We start from the raw sequence: 27,567 nt of genomic DNA, 5'->3' as shown, positions 1-27,567 counted from the left end.
ATCATCATTTTCTTCATAAAATCCTGCGCATATTTGATTTTACAAGTTTAAGTCTACCTTTGCAAATAAGAGGTGGGGTGAGTGGGAAACTTCCTATAAAAAAATGGCTGTAAGTCCGGTTCTGCTAAATCGAATTTTGCATACTTGGTCTTGTTGAAAACAATTTTTTTTTCGTCAATGTGTCTTATTTTCGAAGTAGCCTAAAAAGTAATATGCAAGCTAGGAGGCGTTATTTAATTATTTTCAGAAATCTAGTTTTCTTTGGAAAATATTAAATACAAGTATGCATTTTTAATCCTGTATTACAAAATTAGACCAAATTAGCAACATAATACCGAAAACCGCATGTCGATATCTTTTTTCTATCTCGAAATATCTTAAGAAATGTGTAAATTTTAAACATAACTGTTACTGTCATCGGTAAACGAGGTTAAGGAAAAGTAGTGTGCAATGGAAAAAACAAATAAACATTTTCCAGATATAAACGTATACAATTAATTAAAACAACAATAAGACAAACAACACTATAAAATAAACCAAAGAAATAAAAGCAACTACTTACTTAGTCTTAGTGACTGCCTAAATGTTCAAATTGTTGCCCATCATTTTCGATGCAAGCATTTATTCTTTCAAGAGTAGATTGGGGGATTTATTTATGGGAACGGATTAAAGACCTTGTTTTTACCGCTGGGCCCACTACTAGAGAAAACATGATCTAGAATCTAGAGAATACGAAACGCCATTCAAAGCATTACGAAAGCAGAAATTGAGACTGCTGTTCAATCTACTCTTGAAGGAGTAAATCATCGAAAATGATGGGCAACAATTTTAACATTTCGGTCGTCACTAAGTAAGTACCTAGTTGTTTTTATTTCTTTGTTATATCAGCCGTTACATAATTTCCAATACCTACGTTTTTTGTTATTATAATGATTTGATTTTCAATAATTTATGGAATATTTAAAAGTTAAAATTATTATATTATATTGTTCCGTTAATTTTCTGTTTAAATTAAAATTGATGATTAGTTAGTTCTAGTTCGTTAATTTTTGGCGTTATCGCCGATTGCATAATAAAAGGAGCTTGAAAGTATATAATATGTACCTACTGTCCAAGAAACCAAACTGCAGACTAAACTTTGAAAAACAGAATGAAGCTACAATATTTGTCGTTACTAGTATTAGTGACTCTTACTGGAACGAAATGTGGTAAGAACTAGACTTATATTTACCTATAGGTATATTTTTTTCATAAAAGTCTCTTATTTGGTTCCTAAAGGCAGTTTCCTTAAGTAGATGGTCTCTAATACACGCTGTACGCAGCCTACGGCGTCTATTGGAGACAACCGGCTAAGTCTGTGGTCACTTCAATTCACTCCGTAACTTGAATTTTTTTTAGAATCACTCTTTTTAACTATTTTCGGTTGTAAGATAGTTTTTGTCCTTCAAAGTTTATTAAATGTAACGAAAATGAACAATTTTATTACGGCGTGATGCTGTACGCATAGCGACTATTGGAGACCACAAACCACCATCTTTAAACCAGGGCGGATCTGTGAAAAAACGTCTATTTCTGGATGTGCGAGGTGGCATTCGGATTTTTTCAGATAAAGTAAGGTAACAACTTCAATAATAATAATTGACTTATGCTCCTTCTCAAATATGCCCGGAACATTAATAAAAAATAAAAAGGAAAAGATTCCTCTCATTGGCTGTATACCATAATAAAAAACTTACTAAGGAAGTAAAACTTCACTTGTAGGTAAATGGTATATAAATTTTTATTAAAATTTTATCTAAAATGATCCAAATTGGATAAAAGTGGGTATATCTATAGTCTAAAAATCACACAAACGTTTTCGGACCAATCAGTCCATCATCAGGTGGTAGAAACCTAAAATAAGCAAACCACTGCATTAAAAAAGGCCAAGATGAAATTTTGACTCTTTGAAAGTTAGGAAAATTAGAACATGTGGTTACTTACTTTAGATCCAAAGTAGTTGGAACTAGCTACATAGATAGGTCAAAAGACCTTAATTTTACAAATAATTATGCCATTTCGGCTACAACAATGTCGATGTTTAAAGGATTTAAAAATGCAGCGTTATTATAATGTGGTCTTCATCTTGGCTTCAAATTGACAGAGTGAAATATGACATTAAACGAAAATTGACAAGACCTTCTAAGTAAGGAATTTGATGTGTATGCAGTTATTTTGTATTTTAGAAACGCAAAAATATTATTACCTAAATAAATGATTTTAATTAGCTATTAAATAAATGAGCGAGAATAAACAATTTGAATTAATAGTAACATAAAATTATTTATGATAATTTAATGACGATTGAAAGCGAAAATTTTGCCAACAAGGTAATGACGTCACTTGTTCGAAAAGAAGAGCAGAATAAAGAAAAATAAAATAAGAAATGTTACGAAATGTAGTTTAAGTTAATAATCAAAGTGTAAAGTTAAGTTAACACTTTGATTATTAACCTAAACTACATTTCTTAACAGCCAAACTCCATATTTATTCACTAATTATTTTACCTAATATTCATCACATAACAAATTTCCTTCTATTTTGTTTATTTTATTTTTCTTTATTCTGCTCTTCTTTTCGAACAAGTGACGTCATTACCTTGTTGGCAAAATTTTCGCTTTCAATCGTCATTAAAATATCATAAATAATTGTATGTTACTATTAATTCAAATTGTTTATTCTCACTCATTTATTTAATAGCTAATTAAATCCACTTATTTAAGTAATAATATTTTTGCGTTTCTAAAATACAAAATAACTGCATACACTTAAAATTCCCTACCTAGAAGGTATTGTCAATTTTCGTTTAATGTCATATTTCAGTCTGTCAGTTTGAAGCCAAGATGAAGACCACATTATAATAACGCTGCATTTTTAAATCCTTTAAACATCGACTTATTGTCGACATTGTTGTAGCCGAAATGGCATAATTATTGTAAAATTACGGTCTTTTGACCTATCTATGTAGTTAGTTCCAACTATTTTGGATCTAAAGTAAGTAACCACATGTTCTAATTTTCCTAACTTTCAGACAGTCAAAATTACATCTTGGCCTTTTTTAATGCAGTGGTTTGCTTATTTTAGGTTTCTACCACCTGATGATGGACTGATTGATCCGAAAACGTTTGTGTGATTTTTGTACTATAGATGTACCCACTTTTATCCAATTTGGATCATTTTAGATAAAATTTTAATAAAAATTTATATACCATTTACCTACAAGTGAAGTTTTACTTCCTTAGTAAGTTGATTTAGTCCTGTCGCCAGGGGGGTACAACGGCCTCGTTAATTCAGATGGACTTACTCAAGTTTTTTTTATGTATTTTGACCCGTAGAACACGAATTTTTTGGGTAACAGTTGATCCGGATGTCGATAAGATTGTTATAGACCAAGAACTTGAGGAATCAAATAACAGCGATTTTTGGCAAAACAAAACAATATTTTGTATTTTTTGGGCCATTTTAAGTAAAAAATATTTCTACAAGTTTTTTCGTAGGATGCACAGTTTTCGAGATAAACGCGGTTGAACTTTAAAAAAATCGAAAAATTGCAATTTTTGAACCCGAATAACTTTTGATTAAAAAATAAAATAGCAAGTCTGCTTACCGCATTTGAAAGTTTAAGTCAAATTATATCGGTTTTGATTATTTGCGTTGGTAAAAATTTATTTTTTTATTGTTTAACAAAGCTATAAACACGTAGGGTTTCCCGTGCTTTTACATGCGTTTTAACGCATGTAACGTAGAAATAGTCTTGATTGCACTAGTACCTATTCTACACCTACTCGTTCGATTTTAAATGAGAAATCATAGAAACATCACTCACGCACTAGTTGTTTGTAGCTTTGTTTAACAATAACACAATAAATTTTTAGCAATGCAAATAATCAAAACCGACATAATTTGACTTGAACTTTCAAAGGCGCTAAGCAGAATTGCTATTTTATTTTTTAATCAAAAGTTATTCGGGTTTAAAAATTGCAGTTTTTCGATTTTTTGAAAGTTCAACCGCGTTTATCTCGAAAACTGTGCATCCTACTAAAAAACTTGTAGAAATATTTTTTGCTTAAAATGACCCAAAAAATACAAAATATTGTTTTGTTTTGCCAAAAATCGCTGTTATTTGATTCCTCAAGTTCTTGGTCTATAACAATCTTATCGACATCCGGATCAACTGTTACCCAAAAAATTCGGGTTCTACGGGTCAAAATACATAAAAAAAACTTGGGTAAGTCCATCTGAATTAACGAGGCCGTTGTACCCCCCCTGGCGACAGGACTAATTAATAAAAAGATTAAAATATTTAAAAATTTCAATAAACATCGATTTTTTTCTACTTTCTTTGCGCATAACTTTAAAACGATTCATTTTGGAACAAAGTCGTAGGGAAATAAAATAAAGATAATTGAATTTTGTATGATAAACGACTGGCTAAAAATGTCTTAAATTATTACCCTTTCTGCAAAATAGCAATAAATACAAAATAGGGGGGCAAAATAAGCCTGTTTTTATTCAACGTTTTTCAACCACCACTTGGTTGCACTTAGAACTTTTGTAATTCGTTTAGAAAATTCCTACAACATACTTAAATCGTTCACCAAATTTCATTAAAATCTACCTGATAGATTTTGCAGAATAATTTTGCAATCTAATTTTTTTCAAGGTTCAAATTTTTTAAAAACTTTCTGAAGAAAAATTAGACCATTGGGAAGTTTGCTAATTTTTTTACATATAAAGAGGTTCTCTGACAACCTCATACCAAAAGAAAGGTTTTAATATTTACTACAAAATGAAATACTAATATTCAGGGTGTTCCATTTAAAAAAAATGAAAAAATTTTGTATTTGCATATAGTGATCACAGTGTATATTTTATGGTTATATGTAAAAGATATTAAATTATGTATTTAAAAATAACACTATACTAGAAAAACTTTGACATGTCATTTAAATTTGGGAACATATTGTTGGTAAGTAAAAAAATTCTTCTAATAATTTATTTAATCTGACTCATTTATATTGGCAATTCAGACGTATATTATACTACTTATTCTACTTTTAAAGTAGAAGACTTTAAAATGATATCGTCAATATTTATGAGTTGCATTCCTGGGACGACTTTACTAAAAGATAGTTCATTCCATTACATGAAATCAATCCCAACTCAAGAATATCCGTCACAAAAAAATCATAGCATGTTCTGTCTTTAAAAAGACAACGAAATGCAACGATGACAGTAAAATTCTCGCGTTAGAGATTCCATAGTAAATCGCGAGGGAAAACCAGGAAAAAATAAATATTGACGATATCATTTTAAAGTCTTCTACTTTAAAATGTATAATATACGTCTGAATTGCCAATATAAATGAGTCAGATTAAATAAATTATTAGAAGAATTTTTTTACTTAGCAACAACATTTTGTTTATTTTAGTAGTATTTTGTATCTTGAGTACATAATCCACAGCTCTATAAATATTACCATTTTTCTCAATAAAAGTGTAAATATTTCGGAAATTATTAACTTTAGACCTATAAGACCTTATAGAAAATCTTCATATTTTAAAAAAATATATTCAAAAAGCATTTAATATATAGGGGGTTCCATTAAAAAAACAAAACTTTGGTTCATACCGTCGTTCTGACCCACCCTGTATAATCGAAAATAATTTTAAATTGTAGACGTCTTCGATACATATTAGTTTTGTTATAAACATTTTTTGTATATCTCATAGTTTAGTCGTAATCAAAGAAAACCAGAGGTTTGGCGCACCCTATATATTAAATTAGAAAACTCGTACACTGGGTTCGATTTCCTTTGTCAGTTGTTCCTTAGAAAGTCCATGTAGTAGTTATGTCATCTTTAATTACTTTAAAAAAACTCTGATTTCTTTCTGCCAGGAGATTTTGGGAAATATTTTCTGGCACCTCTTCTGCTAGTTCATTCAGATTACCCAGTGTGTATACTTGGCATCAAATTATTTTAGAAAATCTTAATCTTAATCCTATTACAAAGTCATTTGTATTTGAATGGCTTCCTCCAGTTTTGAGATTTAACATACTGAATAGCAGGTATAATAATTAAAGGGACAATAGATTAGAATTTATGAATTGCTACCTGTGCCGGAAATTTAATCATACCATTCAAATACAAATGACTTTGTAATAGGATTAAGATTAAGATTTTCTAAAATACTTGATGCCAAGTATACGTGCAGTATTACCCTGCGGACGCGAACTAGATTTACACCCCCTTTAAAAGTATAAAACTATGTATATGAATTAGATATAAGTAAATACAATATACATTTTTAACGATTTTTTATGTCTACTGCTACTAGAGACGGATATAAATTTATTCGACATATTGGAAATATTTTTAAAAAATTTGAAATTAATTTTAAACACAAATTAAACATGTTACATTAATTATTATTATTATTATTCTTCTTCTTCTACGGCACTACAGCCCAAATTGAGCCTTGGCCTCCTTTATTTTTTGCCTTCACCCTTGCCTGTCTGTGGCTGCTCTTCTCCATACACTGGCTCCTAAAAGGGCTTGTGCGTCGCTGTTTACTGTGTCTTCCCAGCGCTTTCGTGGCTTCCCAACCGGTCTCTTTCCTTGCATTCTAGCATTCAGTGCTCGTTTTGGTGGTCTATCCTCTCCCATTCTTATCACATGTCCGGCCCACTGCAATCTTTGTATTCTAATGAAGTCTGACAGGGGCGTTTCCTTATAAAGTTGATAAAGCTCGTTGTTGTATCGACTTCTGAAGATTCCGTTTTCCCTCACAGGTCCTAGTATTCTCCTAAGTACTTTCCTTTCGAATTTGTCGAGTTTGTTTTTGGATATTTCTTTCAGGACCCAGAATTCACTGCCATAGCATGTTATTGGTCGAATTAACGTTTTATAGATTCTCATCTTTGTATTTCGGTGGATACTTTTAGACCGAAATATATGGGAGAGGGCAAAATAAGCTCTGTTTGCCTGCGTTATTCTCTTCCGTATTTTTCCATCTTCTGATCCGTCGGCATATATTTCTACTCCCAGGTATGTAAACTTTTCAACCGTTTCAATGTCATCTTCATGTATAATGTTTTCTGGGACTATATTTCTTCTCGTCTGAGTCATTATCTTTGTTTTTTCTGTGTTAATTTAAGCATTTTTGTTTGCGTTTTTAACTCTGCATATGTTTCCTGTGCTCCTGTTGATGTTCTACTCATAATATTAATATCATCAGCATAAGCGGCCAGTTGAACCGTTCGGTTGGTCAGTAGATTTCCTCGTCCAGTTTGCATTTGCCTAACCGCATACTCCAGTGCCAGGTTAAACAATGTTGGGGCCAGCCCATCTCCCTGCTTTAGTCCCTGCGAAATGTTGAAAAAGTCTGTCCGGTGGTTTTGTATTCGTACAGATGCCTGAGTTTCATCCATTGTGGCTTTAATGAGTCTTATTAGCTTGTGTGTTATTGCCAATTCAGCCAATATATAGTACAGTTTGTTCCTTTTGACTGAGTCGTATGCCTGTTTGAAGTCTACAAACACGTTGTGAACATCAACATCGTGTTCCCATGCTTTGCTCAATATCTGTTTGACGGTAAATATTTGATCCAGTGTCGATCTTCCCCGTCGGAAACCCGTCTGATACTCTCCAATATTATTTTCTGCTAGTGGTTGGAGCCGCTGGTGTATAATATACGTGAGGACTTTATATGCTGTACATAGTAGAGATATTCCACGGTAGTTTTTGCATTGGAGTTTGTCTCCTTTATTATAAATCGGGCATACTATACTTTTCTTCCAGTCGTCGGGTATTTTCTCTTCTTGCCATACGTCTTTGATGAGCGCGTGGATGTGACTTGCTAGGTGGTCGCCACCTACCTTATATAGTTCTGCTGGAATTTCGTCAACTCCCGGAGCTTTACTGTTTTGCTGGGCCTTAATGGCTTCGAGAACTTCCTCTATGGTTGGAGCTTTTACTCCATTCTCTTCTACGTAGATCATACCCATTTCATCTTCCATGTCTACTTGAGTTCCAAGTAGTGTCTGAAAATAATGCTTCCAGGTCTCTGTGACTTTCTGTTGGTCACTGATTATTTGCCCACTTTCATCTTTACATAGACTTGTTTGAGGTTTATACCCACTTTTTATCTTTTTTAGGTATTCGTAAGCCCCTTTAATTCCGTTGTTTTTGAAATTTTCTTCCATTTTTTCTGTTTGTGCATTTTCATAGGCTCTCTTTTTATTCCTACATGTCTTGTCTGCTTTCCGTTTTGTGACTTCAAATAATGTTCGTCTTTCCCGTGTTCTTTTTGTTACATTAATTATTGTATCAAAGTTTTTAATTTTTTGTATGTTTTTGTTTATCACGATTTATTTTTTTAACCAATATAATTTTCAGATTCGGGAGATGATCTCACAACACCAGTAAATTTCAATGATGCCAATTTAAACACAAGTGAAGTTGTGTTCGAGACATACAAAGTATTAGACCGCGGAATGAAGAGTACCGACCGAAAGGGCTCCCATTTTGACTTATACCCCACTAGAATCCTCATACACGGGCACGGCGAAAACGGTCAAAGTTCTTGGGTACTAACGGCAAGGAATGCTTACTTAGGTCTCAGAGAACCTCACAATGTTGTTATTGTAGATTGGGCAACAGGAGCTGCCCCATACGAGACAGCTGCGGCGAATACAAAACCTCTTGGAGAACTTATTGGAAAGTATATTCTCGATAATGAACTTGAGCTAGAAAAGTTGCAACTTATTGGTAAGTGTTTAGTGTGTTTTAATAAGTACCTACCTACTGACTTTTACTCCGTGGCGTTACAACCCTTCGTGGATTTTAGCCGACTCGACAACACGACCCTCCACTCCACTCAACGAAAAACTTACGTAATATCAATAAAAATGCTAATTCAGACAACAAATGCAATACTTAAAATTTGTCCAATTCTTGGTTTTATTGGAACAACAAAGCGATGTTCATCAATTCATTCATTATGTTTATTGAATGGATGAACATTCATTATGTATACCATAATATCACTTTATTGATATTACGAACCGTGTTCACTGAGTCAACGAACACTATACATTGAAACAACAACGTCGTTAATTGACCGACGAAGACTATTCGGTGTGCCAATAACAGTGTTATTTCTCCTAACGTATTTCGTTAATTTCTACAATTATTTCCGTTTATTCTTACAATTAATTCCTTTCATTCCCACAATAAATACGGTTAATCTTACAAGAAATTCTATTCATTCTTACAATCAGTTTCGTTTATTCCTACTATGAACGTATTTTATATTAATAATTACTGAATTCTAGCCCAAGGTATGATATTGATTAATAATAATTTTTTAAATCCCTTTTTTTCTCCTAAACCTAATGGACTTTACACTGTGTGATTTCTCATATGATTTCACTTATACAGTGCGCTGGACTAAGTGTTACACTCCCCCCTTAATAACTTATTTATTTTTAGCACACAAACAAAACGCTCGGACAGGTCGATTTTTAAAATAATCAAAGTATATTAGAACATCAATGTTTCGAACTTTACACGATCCCTCTTCAGGCGACAGGCATAACTTTGATTTTTTTAAATAGGAAAGTACATCATATGACAGCTCATTTAAAAGCGTTTGAAATAGTGACTCCAAAAATGTATAACACTTTAATCCTTTTTAGAGCGCAGGTGCAAAATTTCGATCGAATTCTTTTTAAACGCATTCATTTTTTTTAACCCTGAGAAAACTAATACGTATTTTTCAAAAATTTGAACGCAGAATAAAAGATTACATTATTACCGAGGGCTGAATGTCCCTTAGAATAAACATAAAGTTTCTTTTGAATGGTATATTTGAAATTAAAAATCATATTAAATTTTTTCTTTTTCACCCCTGTGACTTATTAAAATAATCATTATAGAAGTTCTCAGGGACTTCGGACCCTCGATAATACTGTAATATTTTATTCTGCGTTTAAATTTTCAAAAATACTAATTAGTTTTCTCATGATTCGAAAAAATAATTACATTTAAAAAGAATTCGACCGAAATTTCACGATAATAGACACACGAAAACTTCCTTCTACTACGGACTACACTTGGAAACGAAATGAAATTATTATTCGGCACTTCGGCAGAGGTAACAGCATTGTTTAACAAAGAATTCTTTTTTAAACAATGGTAACACAGAGAAGCTAGGGGTATCACTATAAGGAAAAGCCGTTACATTTCAAATGGTCAAGCAAAATATTTATTGTCTCAACAACTACGTTTATTGTCACCATGAACGCATTGATTGTGGTTATTAAACGCAGTAGTAGATTGATTAATGCATTCGTTGTCACAACAATCAGTTTACATCTATACAATAATCATGTATTACTCTATATTAACACCATTTGTACATTGTTTTAATGAAATCTGTACGTTGTCACGATAAACCAAGGTAATTGCTTGTCATCTACGAAATCAAGAAAGTGAGTTGCTGCCAGAATTAACATTATTTATTAAATATACGAAACTAAGTTATTGGCTGAATAAATTGAGTGTTATTGATTAATGTACTCTAGTTATTTTCACAATTATTATTCAATCATTGTGACAATAACCAAATACATTCGTCAACGTCTAAAAGTTCGTTGAAACAAAAAATTAAATTGTTGTTACAACGAAATACTATTTAATAATCACTGTTAATCAATATTACGAACTAAATTTTTTTGAGTGTCTTTTCTGTCTTAAGCAATCTCCATCCAGTTCTCCACGCCCAGAGCTTTCAGGTCTCCTGCTATATTATCTCGCCACCGGAGTCGAGGGTGTCCACGTGGCCATCTTCCAGTTGGGAGTTTTTCCCTTGCCAGCCTTACTGTTCCTTCGTCAGAATGTCTTCTGAGGTGTCCTGCCCATTGAAGTCTTCTGGACTTTATTTTTTTCATTATGTTGGGGTCTGGGTAATTGTATTAGATAATTACCAACCGATGGAACAGGCTGGCTTTCGCAAAGGATATAGTACTATCCGTTGCAAGATAATTCGGATGGAATTCCCTAGATTAAGCGACTGGGCCGATATCAAGCACAAAATGACTGTACTCCCTTAATGCTCTAACGAATAGTAACCCTTATAGACAAGTAAGGATCTGTTTTTAGGTGGATGTGAGAGGTGGCATTCAGATTTTTGCGGATAAAGTTAGGTGATAACTTCGTTAATAATAATTTATTTATGCTCCTTCTCAAATATGCCCGGAACATTAATAAAAAAAATAAAATATTTAAAAATTTCAAAAAATTTCGTTTTTTTTTCTAATTTTTTTGCTTATTACTTAAAAACTATTCATTTTATAACAAAGTCCTATAGGAATAAAACAAAGACAATTAAATTTTCTATCAGAAGGGATTGGTTAAAAATGTCTTAATTTATCACCCTTGCTTCAAAATAGCAATAAATATAAAATAAGGGGGCAAAACAAGCCTGTCTTTATTCAATAATTTTCCATCACTTAGGTTACACTAGGAACCTTCCTAATTCGCTTAGAAAATTTTTGTAATATGCTAAAACCGTACACCAATTTCATTAAAATTGACTTACTAGATTTTGCATAATAATTTTGCAATCTAAACTTTTTTTAAGAAATTAAATTTTTTTAAAAATCTTGCACAACAAAAACTAGAACATACAAAGATTTGTCAATTTTTTTACCTATAAAGAAGCACTCCACCTATCTAATGCTTTTTACAGAATTAAAATCGGATTATTTAAGCAGCCTCAGCAATATTTTAAAGTTATAAACAATTTTTTGGCTTATAAACAAATTAGTGCTGTGGCCAGGAGGGGGTGCTACGGGCTCCTTTATTTAGATGGACTTACCCAAGTTTTTTTTTAAGTATTTTGACCGGTAGAACACGAATTTTTTGGGTAACAGTTGATCCGGATGTCAATAAAATTGTTATAAACAAACAACTTGAGGAATTACATAAAATCGATTTTTTGCAAAATAAAACATTTTTTGTATTTGTTGGGTAATTCTAAGCAAAAAATGATCTTACAAGTTTTTTCGTAGCATGCATAGTTTTCGAGACGCGGTGGAACTTTCAAAAAATCGAGAAATTGCAATTTTTTAACGCGAATAACGTTTGATTAAAAAATAAAATAGCAATTCTGCTGACAGCATTTGAAAGTTTAAGTCAAATTATACCGGTTTAATTATTGGCATTGCTAAAAATTAATTTTTTTATTATTAAACAAAGCTATTTGTTTATAAGCCAAAAAATTATTTATAAATTTAAAACATTGCTGGGGGCCCCTTAAATAATCAGATTTTAATTCTGTAAAGTGTATTAGATAGATAGAGCACCTCTTTATATGTAAAAAAATTATCCAACTTCTAAATGGTCTACTTTTTGTTCAGAAAGATTTTAAAAAATTTAAACTTTTTTAAAAACATTTAGATTGCAAATTTATTATGCAAAATTTATTAGGTCGATTTTAATGAAATTTGGTACACGATTTAGATACGTTACAAAGAATTTCCTAAGTGAATTACTAAGGTTCTAAGTGCCACCAAAGTAGTTAAAAAATCGTGAATTACAACAGACTTATTTGGCCCCCTTATTTTGTATTTATTGCTATATTGCAGAAAATGTAACACCTTAAGACATTTTTTACCAGTCGTATATCACACAAAATTCAATTATCTTTATTTTATTTCTGTATGGCTTTGTTCCAAAACGAATCGTTTTAAAGTTATAAGCAAAGAAATCAGAAAAAAATCGATGTTTTTCGAAATTTTTAAATATTTTAATTTTTTTATTAATGTTCCGGGCATATTTGAGAAGGAGCATAAGTCAATTATTATTATTGAAGGTGTCACCTAACTTTATCTGCAAAAATCCAAATGCCACCTCTTACATCCAAAAATAGACGTTTTTTCGCAGATCCTTACTGGTCTATTAGTCTTTCGTTACATTAGGTCCAATTTTAAATTCTATCCAAAGATTAAAGGTACTTTAATAAATGATAAATCTGATTAAATCGGAAATATCTTGCAACGAATAGTACATCAGACCATCTGCTGACAAAGAGAACATTGATAGAGAAGGCAAATGAATACCAACTACCCGTATTTCTTGCCTTCGTAGACTATGAAAAGGCGTTTGATAGTATCGAGATGTGGGTCACCATAGAACAAGCTATTAATAATTGTTGAATAGATTCGAGATATAGACAATAGACCTGGATCCCGCGTACCCAAAAAAAGTTGATTAATAGCAAGCTGAAAATTTGTTAATAAGCATTTTTGACTCTAGATTATTAAATTATGAGGTATTACTCTTGCTTCAAGTTGGTAAAATACACCGTTTTTTTTTAATTTTTAAAATTTTTTTTTATAAATTCAAAAACGAAAAATTTTCAAATCGGTTTTTCTAGAAAACGGTGCGTCCTACCGACTTAAATCAAGAGTACCTTTTAGTACTAGAATATCACATAATTTAACAATCCAGTATCAAAAATGCTTAAAAGTTAAAGAAAAAAAGTTACGCTATAAAATAACTGTTGCCCTACCCTAAAAGGATGCCTATGACCAGTACTAGAAATTCGCAATGGATGGGATCTATTTATATCTGGAAAATAAATATGCGTACCAATTTTCGTTTTTCAAAAAGAAGCTTTCTGGAGGTATTTAAGAAAAACTAATTACAAGACGCCATCTTCAAAGAGCTCTAGCTCTCTTAGCAAGCATTTTCGGACTAGATGAATTGAGTTAAAATGTCTTAAAATTATCTGAGAAATCTTCTGTCTTCGTTTGTAAGTAGAGTTTCTGGACACCTTGTACTTATCATTTTTCCTTAAAATACATTAGTCATCAATTTTTTTTTGCACTATATCCCGCTTAGTTTGAATGTAATCGACATTTAGCAGTGCTTGTTTTAAAGGTCTTTTTAAGCACTACAAAACGCATTTGCGGCATTATACCCCTAAAATCGACCATTTCTCTGATATGACAACATTTCTCTGACAACGTTTCTTTTTGAGAGCCATCGTACTTGTGTATGAAAATTTCACTTGTGTATGAAAACTGCTATTTAATATGCTTCTTTTCATGAGCATTTTTCAGTGCGTCACAAATGATAGAAAAAAAGGTAAGTCCGTGATAATGTACATTTTAGTGACATGACATTTTAGTTAAATCTGACAGTTGTCACATTTTATTTGCAATTTGGCATAAAATCAAATCAATTGAGTTTATTGCATTTATAAAATGGTATTTTCTTTGATTTGTATAGTCTTATAAATTGTACAGATTATATTTGTAGATATATTATATAATTAGTAAATAATTTTTTTTCGATTATAGCGCCATCTATTGACAACTAGAATGAATGTTATAAATGTCACCGACGAAATGTAATCACCGACGTGCGTTTTTTCTGTCCCATACAATTTAATGCGTTAGAAAGAAATCGAAAAACTGTGACGCACTGAAAGATCCTCATGAGAAAAAGCATAGCAATGTTTTGTGATCACTTTCTAAATCGTCACAAAGCGTTTTAAACAGTCGAATATTCAACGCACTGTTTTAGGTAATTCACTAATTTAATACACAAATTTAAGACAACATTGAGTTTATTTGGAAGGGTTTTTGCTGCCAAGGCTTGTCAATGTATAAAACAATGTATCCCAGTCACATCAGCATTTGTCTCTCTTACTAATTGCACAAAGCCTGAGCGAGAACCAAGCATAGGGCTTTTCATTCACAGTCATTTGTTTCGAGCTTCTGTCATGTGTCACATAATATTAATATATCTACGTCATACGTTATTGGTATTTTACAATGATACAAACCAAAGACGTATGACGTAGATATATTAATATTATGTGACACATGACAGAAGCTCGAAACAAATGACAATCGATGAAAATCCCTATTGAAGGCGCGCCATCTGTACATACACCGATCAGTTTTTGCCAAGAGGGATCATGTTTGTCAAAAAACTTTGACACTGCTTTCATAACAATAGCTTTTGTCGTGGTCTCCAACTCTATAGGAAAGAGGAGCTCGTCTTTCGTTTTCAATATACCGAGCATAAACAATTAACTGAGAACATATCGCTATGTCTGTAAGTCTCGTCTAGCTCAATAGCAAAAAATGGCGATTGTTTGATTGCATCAATTATTTGGTTTTATGTATATGTTTTCGGCCATATCATCAATTCGACGTTTCACAGTGTTGTCAGAAAGAGGTATTTGAGATAACTTTTGATTACTCTGCGTTCCCAGAATAATATCAGCTGCCTTTAACCTTCCGCGACGACCCACGGTTCTTAGACATTACTACGGTTGCCTAAATCGACTAACCAATGAACATTACGGGTGAGATTACGTCACGAGAGTTTACTGTCATTTGAATCGTAATATGATTTTTTTCGAATCCTGAGAAAACCAAGTATTTTAGAAAAATTTAAACGCGGGATGCAAGATTACATTATTACCGAGGGCGGAAAGCCCCTTAGAATAAACAAGCAGATTCTATTGAATGAAATATTTGAAATTAAATATCACACTTCGCTTTTATTTTCAGCCCTGCAACTTATTAAAATAAACATTATAGAAGTTTTCAGGGACTTTCAGCCCTCGGTAATAATGTAGTCTTTCATTCTGAGTTTAAATTTTTCAAAAATATTTATTAGTTTTCTCAGGATTAGAAAAAAATGAATACAATTAAAATACATTGAGAATTTTGACATGCGTCAAAATTTTGCATTAACTCAATGTAAAATTCTGAACTGTTGAATTCCAGCTTCCCTAATAATTATTGTACATCAAAAGACATTAGAAACTATTTGTAGAGGATTGAAATCTGTATTGGAAATAACTGTTAAAATTGGTCTACGTAATTAAACATATTCCAAAATTTTGTAAAAATGTAATACATTTTAGTTTTCAGCCCAAACTTAGGCCACACACAATACAATAATGTTCACATTTTTGAACTGTCAATATTTTTATTTTATCATCTATTGTTTAAAAACAATACAGTTGATAAGATACCCTCAGTTGCGGAGAAAGGATTAATAATAAAGATTTTTTTATTCAGTCAATGGTGTGAGCACTGTCAGTTAAATAATGTGTGGCCTTACTTTTACACGCATACCTATTGTGGCAAATGTATCATATTTTTCAAAATTTTGGAATGCATTTAAATCGTAGAACAATTTTAACTTTTGATTTTAATACAGATTTTAATTCTCTACAAGTATTCTCTCATGACTTTTGATGTAAAATAATTAGGGAAGCAGGAATTCAACAATTCAGAATTTTGCATTGAGTTTCCTATGGCCCTTTTTACGATTCACCACCCGGTATAAGATAAAATGTGTACTATTTGTCTAATTATTTCATAATAACACAAATAATACACATATATACACAATAACACACATTAAATGATCGAAAATCATTTAAAAATATGGGAATGTAAACTCTTGTGACGTAAAGTCAAAAATAAAAGTCTCCCCACCACCGTCGGACAAGACAACCGTAATAAAGTCTAATAACCGTGCCGACGACCAACCTTTTTTTGTTACACGGATGACCAACGGGGGTAAAAAATGTCAAAAATGACAATTGACAAAAAAATGAAGTTGTTTTAAGAAATGTAATAATGTATTCGTAATTTTAATGTTACTATTGTATCAATAAATTATAAATAAACACAGCCTATTTTACTTCAAATCAGGCCCGAGGCACTACACAATTTTCGGGCCCCTAAATATAATTTAATAATAATAATAACTTTTTTAAATGTATTAATTATTTAATAGAAATATAGTTGCACAAGAATATAATATTTTTTATTAACAATAAATAAAATTTATGTTTAAACAATTAAACATTGTTTAAGGGGATATGAGCAAACTTTCGGCTTCAATGCTATTTAAATGCATACGTTTTTTTCGAAGCCTGAGAAAACTAATAAGTATTTTTGAAAAATTTAAACGCAGAATGAAATAAACTGCTCGTCAAAAGTTAGGGATATAGAAAATTTTGCTGATTTTCATAGTTTATTTTTTCTCGAACAGACGGATTCCGCTATTTTTTTTATTTTAGCCTTTTCTTTAGTATTTACACAGTTGTGCAAAGGTTTACTCAAACTTATTTTTTGTACTTATACCGGGTGGAAGAAAAAAATATGTTTTTCTTGTGTTAAGTTTGAGATACCCTGTAGGGAGAACGAGGTACAAATGTGAGTATATCAGAATAATATTGCAGTCTTATATTTTGTGAACATGCTGTTGTTTGAATGTCGCTGATATCTTTAGAAACAAAAATATAGACGGTTTTGTAATTTAACATGTGTTTTAACCGAAACAAAAGTTTGCGACACCTTCTAGGGAGAAAAAGGCATAAAAGTGAGTAAACCCCGATATTATGTTGTAGTCTCATATTTTTTGAATATTTTATTTTTTTAATTTCTCTGATATCTTTAATAACAAATAAACTAGACGGTATTACCCTTTAATATGTTTTTATATGTTTCACATGTGTGATGTGATGCATGTCGTCAGTTAAAACACATTGAAGAGTAATATCGTCTAGTTTCTTTGTTATTAAAGATCTCAGAGAAATTAAAATATAAAATATTCACAAAATATGAGACTACAACAAAATATCGAGGTATACTCACCTTTGTGCCTTTTTCTCCCTACAAGTTGTCTTAAACTTTTGTTTCGGTTAAAACACATGTTAAATTACAAAAACGTCTACTTTTTTTATTTCTAAATATATCAGGGACATTCAAAAAACAAAATGTTCACAAAACATAAGACTACAATACGATTTTGATATATACTCGCATTTGTACCTCGTCCTCCCTACAGGGCGTCTGAAACTTAACATAAGAAAAACATTTCTTTTCTTCCACCCCGTATTAGTACAAAAAAAAAGTTTGAGTAAACTTTTGTATAACTGTGTAAATACTAAAAAAAAAACTAAAATAATACAAAAAAATTAGCGGAATCCGTTAATCTCTTCACGAAAAAATCTACTATAAAAATTCAGCAGAATTTTCTATATCCCTAACTTTTGACGAGCAGTTTATTACGTTACTACCGAGGGCCGAAAGTCCCTGAAATCTTCGATAATGTTTATTTTAATAAGTTACAAAGGTGAAAAAAAGAGAAAATTGAGTGTGATTTTTAATTTTAAATACATATCTTATTCAAAAGAAACTTTTTATTTATTCTAAGGGACATTCGGCCCTCGGTAACAATGTAACTTTCTAATTTTTTAAAAATATTTATTAGTTTTTTGAGGATTCGAAAAAATGAATGCATTTAAAGAGCATTGAAGCCGAAAGTTTGCCCCTATCCACTTAATTATAACTCTTATGGTTATAATTTATCATTGCGTGTTCGTATAATGAAAGAATTTTGAAAATTTATTTTGTTATTGTAATAAACATGTTTTGTTTGGTGATCTTTCCGAGCCCAATTCAAATACGGGCCCGAGGCAGGTGCCTCACGGGCCTAGTGGTAAAATAGGCCCTGTAAATAAACATTAGTAAAATATATTTTTTCGTACTTCCGGGCCTAAAGTGACAACTTCACTCCCTTGTGACAGGTACTAAAGTGTCACATTTAATCCCTCCGGGATTAAATATTGACGAAACTCCCGGAACGATTAAATCACAAACAAACGAATTTAAGGGATATTTTATTGAAAAATATAATTAATTAGAATGGTAATTAACGTTAATATTCAAATTAATATTGTGACAGTTCGTCATATTGACCAGTCTTTCCTGGGTTAATGCAGCAGGTAATTTCCAAATTTACCTTAAGCATTAAATATTTATCATCCGGAGCCTCCCGTAAGAACTGATCTACCTGCTCAGACGTGAGAATTCTTGACTTCTTTGGCTTAAATCCCTCATTTCTTCTCTTCAAAAAAGCTAATAATTTTGGAAATTTACTTATATCAATATCTTCTCTAATGTTAATAACCGATTTCAGCATTGAGTAATGTGCCCAGAGAGTTGAGGCACAAACCGCTTTTGATTTATCATCGAAGTAGACTAACAGCGCATTTTCAGTAGGTTGTCTCACATTTTTTAAGCGGCACCACTTTTTAAAAGCATCGTACTGCTGCTCGTATAGTTTTCTAGATTTCGGTGGTAACAATTCTTCACCTACTTCGGCTGCTCTTTTATCAATATCAGATACACCTTCTTCACTCATGATACCAATAATTATCAATAACAATGTTTCTTTACAATGACACTAGTAATGACAATGTTTCTAAATTATAACTGTCACAACGCAATGTTACTATGGTAACTTATTTTAAAGACAGTTTATTAAATGAGTTGAAGAGAGAAAAAACTGATTGAAATTATTGAAATAATTAATAAAATCATACCGGAAGTACGAAAAGTATCGTATATACCTTGCGACTGAAGTACATTTAATCCTTCAGGTAAATTATGGCCCTCCCTGCGGTCGGGCCATAAACTTTACCTTCAGGATTAAATGTACTACTTCAGTCCCGCGGTATATAATGTACTATTAATTACAACTGAACAAAAACAGGAAGCATCATTCTGAACTTAGAACTAAAGAAATTTTAAAATATACACTAATTACGTCGCCACAGGTTTAACAAATAATTTTTTTTTCATTATTGAAATTTTTCTTACACAAAATTCCACATAATAGACGGTATTTACTTAATATAAATTGGAATATGGAAGGCCAAGGGAGTTCGTCTTTGACCCCAAATTCAGAAATTTTTTTTTCGTAAAATATAGGGAATTTTTTTACTACAAAATATGAGGGTATCTAGAATGATATTAAAGTCAAATAAAAAGGAATGAGTTTAAAATTGAAAATATTTCTGAATTTATTAAATAAAAACCTGAATTGGGGTCCAAATTTACCCCCCTTGGTCATCCGAAGGTTAACAGACACGGTTTAACAAGCGATTAATTACGAATTTTAGAAAGACTACCTAAACTTAATTTAATGTTCAACTTGTCTCGCCCCCCCCTGGCATGTCCTTACCCCCCCCCCCCAGGGTGGGCCCGCCCTCCAGTTTGGGAACCGCTGCCCTAGACTAATAAAAATTTGATCTAAGCATTTTAAATTATTTTTCAGGTGTTGGTATGGGCGCCCACGCTGCCGGACAGGCAGGAAAATATATTACTAGAGTAAGTCTTCACCATATAGGTAGAATAACTGGTCTTGACGTAGCTGGTCCTAAATTTGAATTGGATTCTGTGCCAGCAGAAGGCAAATTACAGAAAACTGATGCTTTTTTCGTAGATACTGTTCATACGAACGTTCAAAAGTTTGGATATAAATGTCCTATTGGGCACGTAGATTGGTACGTTAATGGTGGAAATGTTCAACCGGGATGTCCTGTTTTAGATTCTCCAGATTTGGGTAAGAGACAAAAAAAAAATTAAAAATTTCAGCAAGCAGTTATACACTAAGAGCCGGGATAGGTGAAATTTGCTAATCATTTAGCCACCATAAGTGTCTATAACCTAAATATATATATATATACAATAGCACTAAAGGCCTTAAAGGCCCATGGCTTGAAAAGTTTGTTTTTTCTTCATTTTCACGTTTCTTTATGTGCTGAGCTCTTCTCTGGCTTGATATGTGATTTTCCTCCATTCCTTCCTGTTATTTATTTTTCTTTTTTGGCCCTCTAGTCCCATTCTTTCCAAATTTTTTCGACGTCTTGCTTCCATCTATTTTTCGGCCTTCCTCTTCTCTTTCTTGAAGTTATATTGTAGTTTAGTACCCTTTTAGGAGTCCTCGTGTTTGGCATCCTTTCAATGTGACCTCGCCATCTAAGTCTCTGAGCCTTTATCACTCCTATTTTATTAGGTTGGTTGTAAGTATAATTGCTTTAACTCATCATTTGATCTTTTTATCCATAAACCGTCCCTTATTTTTCCTCCATATATCTTCCTTAGGATTTTCCTTTCCCAGATCTCCAGTAAATTTTGTTCATTTTTTGTCATTGTCCATGTCTCACTGCAGTATGTTACTATTGGCTGTATAATTGTTTTGTATAGCTGTACTTTTGCCCTTCTTGATAGAAACTTGCTTTCAACATTACATTAAGCGCATGTACACTTCTATTGCCTGCCATTATTCTAGCTTGTATTTCTTCTTTAATGATAGGTTTACGTGATATTATTGCTCGTAGGTATGTAAATCTTTCTACCATTTCGAATTCGTATGATGTTCCTTCTTCTGCTTCTACTTTAAACTTTTGTCTATTCCTAATCTGACCATCTGTCCACTCCATACATTTTGTTTTAGTTGCATTTATATACAGTCCCATTTTCTTCGCTGCTTTTACTATTCTCTGTACCATCTCCTGTAGCTCTTTTTTTCCTCTTGCCAGTAACACCACATCATCCGCAAACGCCAAAACTTGGTGTCTTCTTTGATATACGAGTCCTTCTCTATTGATTTTCGCTTCTCGAATTATTTTTTCTAGGCATAAGTTGAAGAGTAAAGATGACAGAGGATCGCCCTGTTTTAATCCTTCGTTTACTATAAATTTTTCTGATGATTGATTGTTTATTTTGACTCTGCTTTCTGTATTCTCCAGAGTAAGATGTATCATGTTACGTAGTTTTCTGCTAACTCCCAATTCCTCAAGCGATTCTTTTAATTTCTTCCTCTTTATTCTATCATATGCTTGTTGGAATTCGATGAATAGTGCTATCGTTGGTAGGTTGTGTTCATAGCTTTCTGCTTGTAATTTTCTGATTACGAATACTTGGTCCGTTGTGCTTCTCCCTCTTCTAAATCCGCACTGATATTCGCCTATTATATTTTCAGCTTCTTTTTCAAGTTTGTCTTTTATGGATTTTTCTAGGATTTTGTATATGGTATTTAGTAATGCTATTCCTCTGTAATTACTACATTCTGTTTTGTCGCCTTTTTTATGTAATGGGCAGATAATTGCTTCCTTCCAGTCCTCTGGTATTCGTTCTTTTAACCATATATCTTTTATGATTTTGTGTATCCAATCATTCAGCAATTTTCCACCATATTTCATCATATCTGCTGTTATGTTATCGCTTCCAGGGCATTTGTTGTTTTTAATATTTTTAATTATTTCCTCGATTTGTTCTTTGCTGGGTGGATTATCTTCTATGTCTTCTAACTGTTCATCTTTTGTCTCTGCTTCTATGGATTCACTTTCGTTTAACTTATTCTTGCCATTTAGTAATTCGTCAAAATACTCTTTTTATCTCTCTACTATTTCTGCTTCACCGCTTATATTATTTCCAGCTTTGTTTTTAACGAATATGGGTTTTTGCTGGTATCCTCTTTTCTCGTTTCTGGCACCTTGATACAGGTTTTTTTATTTCTTTATTTCTGTAGTTCTCTTCTATTTCTTTTAGCTTATTATCTAAGTGTTTTCTCTTCTTTTCTCTCAACAACCTTTTTACTTTTTTTCTTTGTTCTATATATCTATTATGCGTCTCTGTTGTTTCTTTCTTGATCATTTCCATCCTTATTGATTGTCTTAGTTCTATTTCTTTTTGGCACTCTATGTCTAACCACTCCTTCCTCTTTTTAATCTCTTGTTTATTACATTCTTTTGCTGCTTTGTTCATTACTTGCTTTATGATTTCCCAGTTGTTCTCCGTTTGTTCTTCTATTTGTGTCTTTTTGAGTTCTCTTTCCATTGTTTCTCCGTATGTTTCTTGCTCTTTTTTTGTTGCAATCCGAATTGGTTTATTTATACATTTCTTTTCTTTTATTTTGTTTTGGTTTTCTGGTATCAGTTGCTTCATTTTGATACCCACCATGTAATGGTCGGAGTCGACATCTGGTCCTCTGTATGTTCTAATCTTCTTTATACATTGCTGCTCTTCTTTTTCGATCAGCACGTGATCTATTTGGTTTATAACCTAAATAGTAGAACCTAAAAGAAAACGTATGAACGCTATGCCGTCACTTTTTAGTGGCATATACGTGGACAGTGACATCAAACTTTGCTACACAACCTCAAAAAAAGTTTATTTTTTTTTGGAAAAAATTGTACAACTTTTTTTGATAGCTGCAGGTATAATTTTGTTTATTTTGTGTATTTTATCAAACACTATATTTCTAATTTTATTCAATATTTTTCCGTAAGCTTCGCCACCTTCAAAAATCCGACAAACTGGTTTTTAAGGGATAAGGATGGAATAAGCTGTCAAAAGCACGCTTGAAATTAATAGAAACCATGTATAAGGGTATGTTCAATTTAACCGACTGTTACATTATTAGATACTCTCCCAGTATTAATGTGGTCGATCCAGGAGGATTCTGGACTAAAGTCTGTTGGATCAGCTCGAAATTTAACTTTGTTTGTTAATCTTTTCAGCATGATGATCGACAAAAATTTTTATATCGCGATAAGCAATGTCCAATTAACTGAACTTACACTCACAGGATCAGAGAGAATGGAAAAAATCCAAAACTATTTTTCTCAAAACCCTTCCATTGCAAAAATGGACTAAAACAGGATGATGGACTATCGTGTCTCTTATTTAACCTGACATTAGAAAAAATGATTTGAGAGTCCCAAATTAATACGAATGGTACTATCTTTAACAAATCAGTACAAATTGTCGTGACATAGATATCATAGGTAGATCCACAGAAAGTCTGAAGACTGAAGAATTTCGGTCGTTAAGAGCATCTGCACAGAGAATGGGACTAAATATAAATGTTCAAAAGACCAAATATATGTGTTGCACTAGGTCAAGCAACCCGACACCTGCAAGAATAATAATTGACGACCTAGAACTGGAAGGTGTAAGGTAGCGTTACCAGGCGTCCCGATTTGCGCGGGACGTCCCGATTTTCAGGGGTCTGGGGACGCGTACCGATTTGTAACTGATCGGGACACTAAATGTCCCGATTTTCACCCACGAAAACCAATTTCAGGAGGACTTGCAGTGAATTTTATAACTATGTTATAAAAACAAGGCACTCCAAAAAGCGGCAAAATCGAATAAAAAATAAATGATTTACTTAATCTACGATTTTTTTTTGTAATTTCGTCCGATTATTATTATTATGTATAGTAGGATTACATACAGATTATAGAAACACCTTGTAGTCCAGTAAATGAACTGGAAATACGGCGATACCGTGTAATTTTCAGGATCAACTCCGAATTGCATAAAAATTTGGACGGCTTGTGCCGTTGGTTGCTTTTACTCGGGAGGTGACAGTTAACACTTCTTGGCGGTGAAAAACCGCTCGTTTAAAATAAGTCCGGAGATGGATAAATTGACTAATTCTAAGCAATTTTAGTTCTATAGAATTTTAACTTAGTTAATACTTTTCGAGTTATTTACGATTGAAAATGTTTATTTTTCGACAAAAAAATCACGTTTTCAGGCGATTTTCACAAATAATTCAAAAAGTAAGTATTTGATCGAAAAAAATATTCTTAGAAAAAATGTAGCATAATATAAAAATATGAAAAAAATGGTGAACTCATAAAGTCTATAGACCCAGTAAACGCAAACTTGTAGCTCATGAAAAATACGTTCTTATTCATCAAATTCCAAATCAAATATTTCAACGTGAAATAACCAAGAAATGAAGCACTTTTCGGAAAACACCAATTAAAACTTTTTTACTTAATAAAGCTTTATTTTTATGATTTAAAAAAGTTTCTAGCATCAAAACTAAGAGGGTTATGCTCAAAATCAAGTTGCCTTTTTTTTGGTAATAAAATCGTGAAAATCTCCCCCTACTTAGCACTCCAAATGAAATTAATCGTTACCGCTTTACAAAAAATTTACTTTACTTATTTATTTTTTACATGATTGAAAGGGCCTGACCGAGTCACCAATCACGAGTGTATGCAAAATATGAACAGCCATATTTGAACCAATTTTTGTCTAACAGAAAAACAAAATGAATCTATCATATTTATAAAAGCAAAACCTACCTACTTTTTACTCTTTGAGATTTTTAGTATCGCTAATACTTTTTAAGTTATTTTGAGAAAAGGGCATTTTACAATATTTTAGGAAAATTTTTTTACTTAAAACCAATTTTTTTCAAAACTAAGCACTCGCAACCGGTAAACCTTACAGATCGTATAAACAATACACATATAAAGTAAATGGTAAAGCGATAACGATTAATTTTATTTGCGGTGCTAAATAGGGGGAGATTTTCACGATTTTTGTTTTACCAAAAAAAAGGAGTCAACTTTATTTTGAGCGTAACTCGCTTAGTTTTAATGCTGGAGACTTTTATATAAAACAACATTAAAAATTTTTTTAAAAACTAAAAATTTTTCCTCGAAAATTGCTTAATTATTTAGTTATTTTAAGTTGAAAAATTCGATTTGGAATTTGACGAATAAGAACGTATTTTTGATGAGCTACAACTTTGCTTTTACTGGTTTTGTAGACTTTCTGAACATACATTTTTTAAAAGCTACATTTTTGCTAAGAATATTTTTTTCGATAAAATTACTCGAAAAGTATTGACTTCGTTTAAAAATTATATAGAACAAAAGTTTTTTTAGAGTTAGTCAGTTGATCCATTTTTGGGACTTACTTTAAACGCGCGTTTTTTTTTGCCCCCGAGAAGGGGTAACTATAACTGTCATTTCCAAGTAAAAACAACCAACGGTACAAGTTCAACTTTGAAGTAGACAGTAAGTAGAACCTAAAACCAGATTATCATGCAATTCGGACTTGACTTTAAAAATTACACTTCAAAACGGTCATTTACTGGGCTATTGTTATTTATGTCCCGATCTACAACCCTAAATCCCGATTTGTTTTTGCTTATGTACCGATTAAAAACCAATCGGACCTGGCAACTAGTGTAAGGTGTCGACACCTTTATATACTTAGGCTCGCTGCTAACTAAAGATAACAATGTCAGTGAAGAAATTAAAAGAAGAATAGTGCTCGCCAATAAGTGCTACTATGGCTTAAGAAGACAGATGGCCTCAATAATACCTAGAACAATTAAATTGACTGTCTACAAAACACCAATATGACATAAACATAAAGTGGCGTAACGCCACTGATAATAATGATGATGATGATGATGATGATGATAATGATGGTAAGCAAAGTTATTCCTCCCCAATTTTTGAACATTGGGAGTTTGCCCTTTTTTGGAAGCTTTATAATGTTATCTTTTTCCAGCTTGCTGGAATGCGGTTTGTTTCCCACACCTCTAGTATTATGCGGAACAAAAGTTCGGCAGTTAGATGCGAAGTTTTTAGCATTTCGGCAGCAATGTTGTCGATCGATTCCAGGTGACTTGCTGTTTCTTAGATATTTGATAGCTATTATTATCTCCGTTTTGGAAGGGTCTTCACCAGATATATGCAAATCTATATTCTACGGGTTTTCGACAATTTCGTCTGCGTTATCCCTGGGCGTACCTAGAATCTCCTGAAAATGCTCTTTGCATGTCTCTACTTGGTCATCTGTTGTAATAAGTAATTTACTTGTCTTGGATCTTACAATGTTCGAACTGTTGGGCCCATTTTTTGTTGGTCGTTCAGTAATTTGGTAGAGCTCTCTAATTCTGTTATGCTGTACAGCTGTTTCTGCTTTTTTTTCAGTGCTTTAGCCCACATTATTGGGCTAGTTGTATTTAATATAATGTAATAAAAACTTATCAGTAGTAATTGCACAAGAGCTCTGAAATTATTGAATTTTTCCCGAGTGACACTTTGACAGTTTTAAATTATGTCGAAGTGTCACGAGAGCAAAAATTCTATATTAATTTCAGAGGTCGAGTGCAATTTGTTGCGACTATTTCATGAATAAAACTGTTCAAAACCAAAATTTTATTGTAATTTATTTATGTAAATACCATTAAACACTCAGTTTTTATAAATATTTGACGATTGAAAGTCATCACTTTTATAATTTTTAAAACATTAATTGTCACTAATGTCACTGAATGTATTTTTTCGTAGCAACGAAGGGCATCTGACGTAATATACTTAACGACGGGAGATTATCAAAAATTATCGATTTATTTCAGATTTCTGTAGCTTTCTATTGGTCAGAATCTCCTATGAATGACATAATCATTTCTATTTACAGATGTGTGCAGTGAGTTACGCGCCCCCGACCTGTATGTTGAATCAATCACTTATCAGGCACCTTCCTATGAATGTACGGTAACCATCCAGAATGGATCATCTGTAGTGACCAAAGTTCCGTTTGGAAGACAAGTGGTATTTGGAGAAAACGTCAATTTATCCGCTAGAGGAAATTACTCCATAGATACCAATAGCGTTCCTAAATATTTGCCACATTATAATCTAATGGGAGCAGATAAACATAATGGTTGGTCTTTTTAACCCTTTACTTGTGTATTAGAACTTGCTCTAATTTAGCCTGTTAGTGACAAGAGATTTCTAATAATATTATTGTAATGTGTAAATATTTTATTCAATTTAATTAAATTATTTAAATACAGAATTTTGCGCC

General features: G+C 32.3%; 1 protein-coding gene across 1 annotated transcript; it reads left to right on the top strand.

The window, feature by feature from the left end:
- The first annotated feature begins 1,090 nt into the window (after nucleotides 1-1,090).
- On the top strand, nucleotides 1,091-27,567 carry LOC114337797 (phospholipase A1-like). The gene is made up of 4 exons (XM_028288332.2): nucleotides 1,091-1,208; nucleotides 8,438-8,809; nucleotides 20,207-20,494; nucleotides 27,178-27,567. The coding sequence occupies exons 1-4, from the start codon at nucleotides 1,151-1,153 to the stop codon at nucleotides 27,435-27,437; spliced, it is 978 nt and encodes a 325-aa protein (XP_028144133.2). The 5' UTR covers nucleotides 1,091-1,150; the 3' UTR covers nucleotides 27,438-27,567.

Source organism: Diabrotica virgifera, chromosome 3 (assembly GCF_917563875.1).
Source record: "Diabrotica virgifera virgifera chromosome 3, PGI_DIABVI_V3a".
In the NCBI taxonomy this organism is placed as follows: Eukaryota; Metazoa; Arthropoda; class Insecta; order Coleoptera; family Chrysomelidae; genus Diabrotica; species Diabrotica virgifera.
The sequence above is the reverse complement of the archived record's forward strand: the minus strand, read 5'-3'. Positions and strand labels throughout refer to the sequence as shown.

Excerpts from the sequence above, each read along its gene's own strand:
- LOC114337797 (XM_028288332.2), top strand. The coding sequence starts at position 1,151 with ATGAAGCTACAATATTTGTCGTTACTAGTATTAGTGACTCTTACTGGA. Across the intron at positions 8,810-20,206 it reads AGAAAAGTTGCAACTTATTG|GTGTTGGTATGGGCGCCCAC; the intron begins GTAAGTGTTTAG and ends ATTATTTTTCAG. Across the intron at positions 20,495-27,177 it reads TTTAGATTCTCCAGATTTGG|ATGTGTGCAGTGAGTTACGC; the intron begins GTAAGAGACAAA and ends TTCTATTTACAG.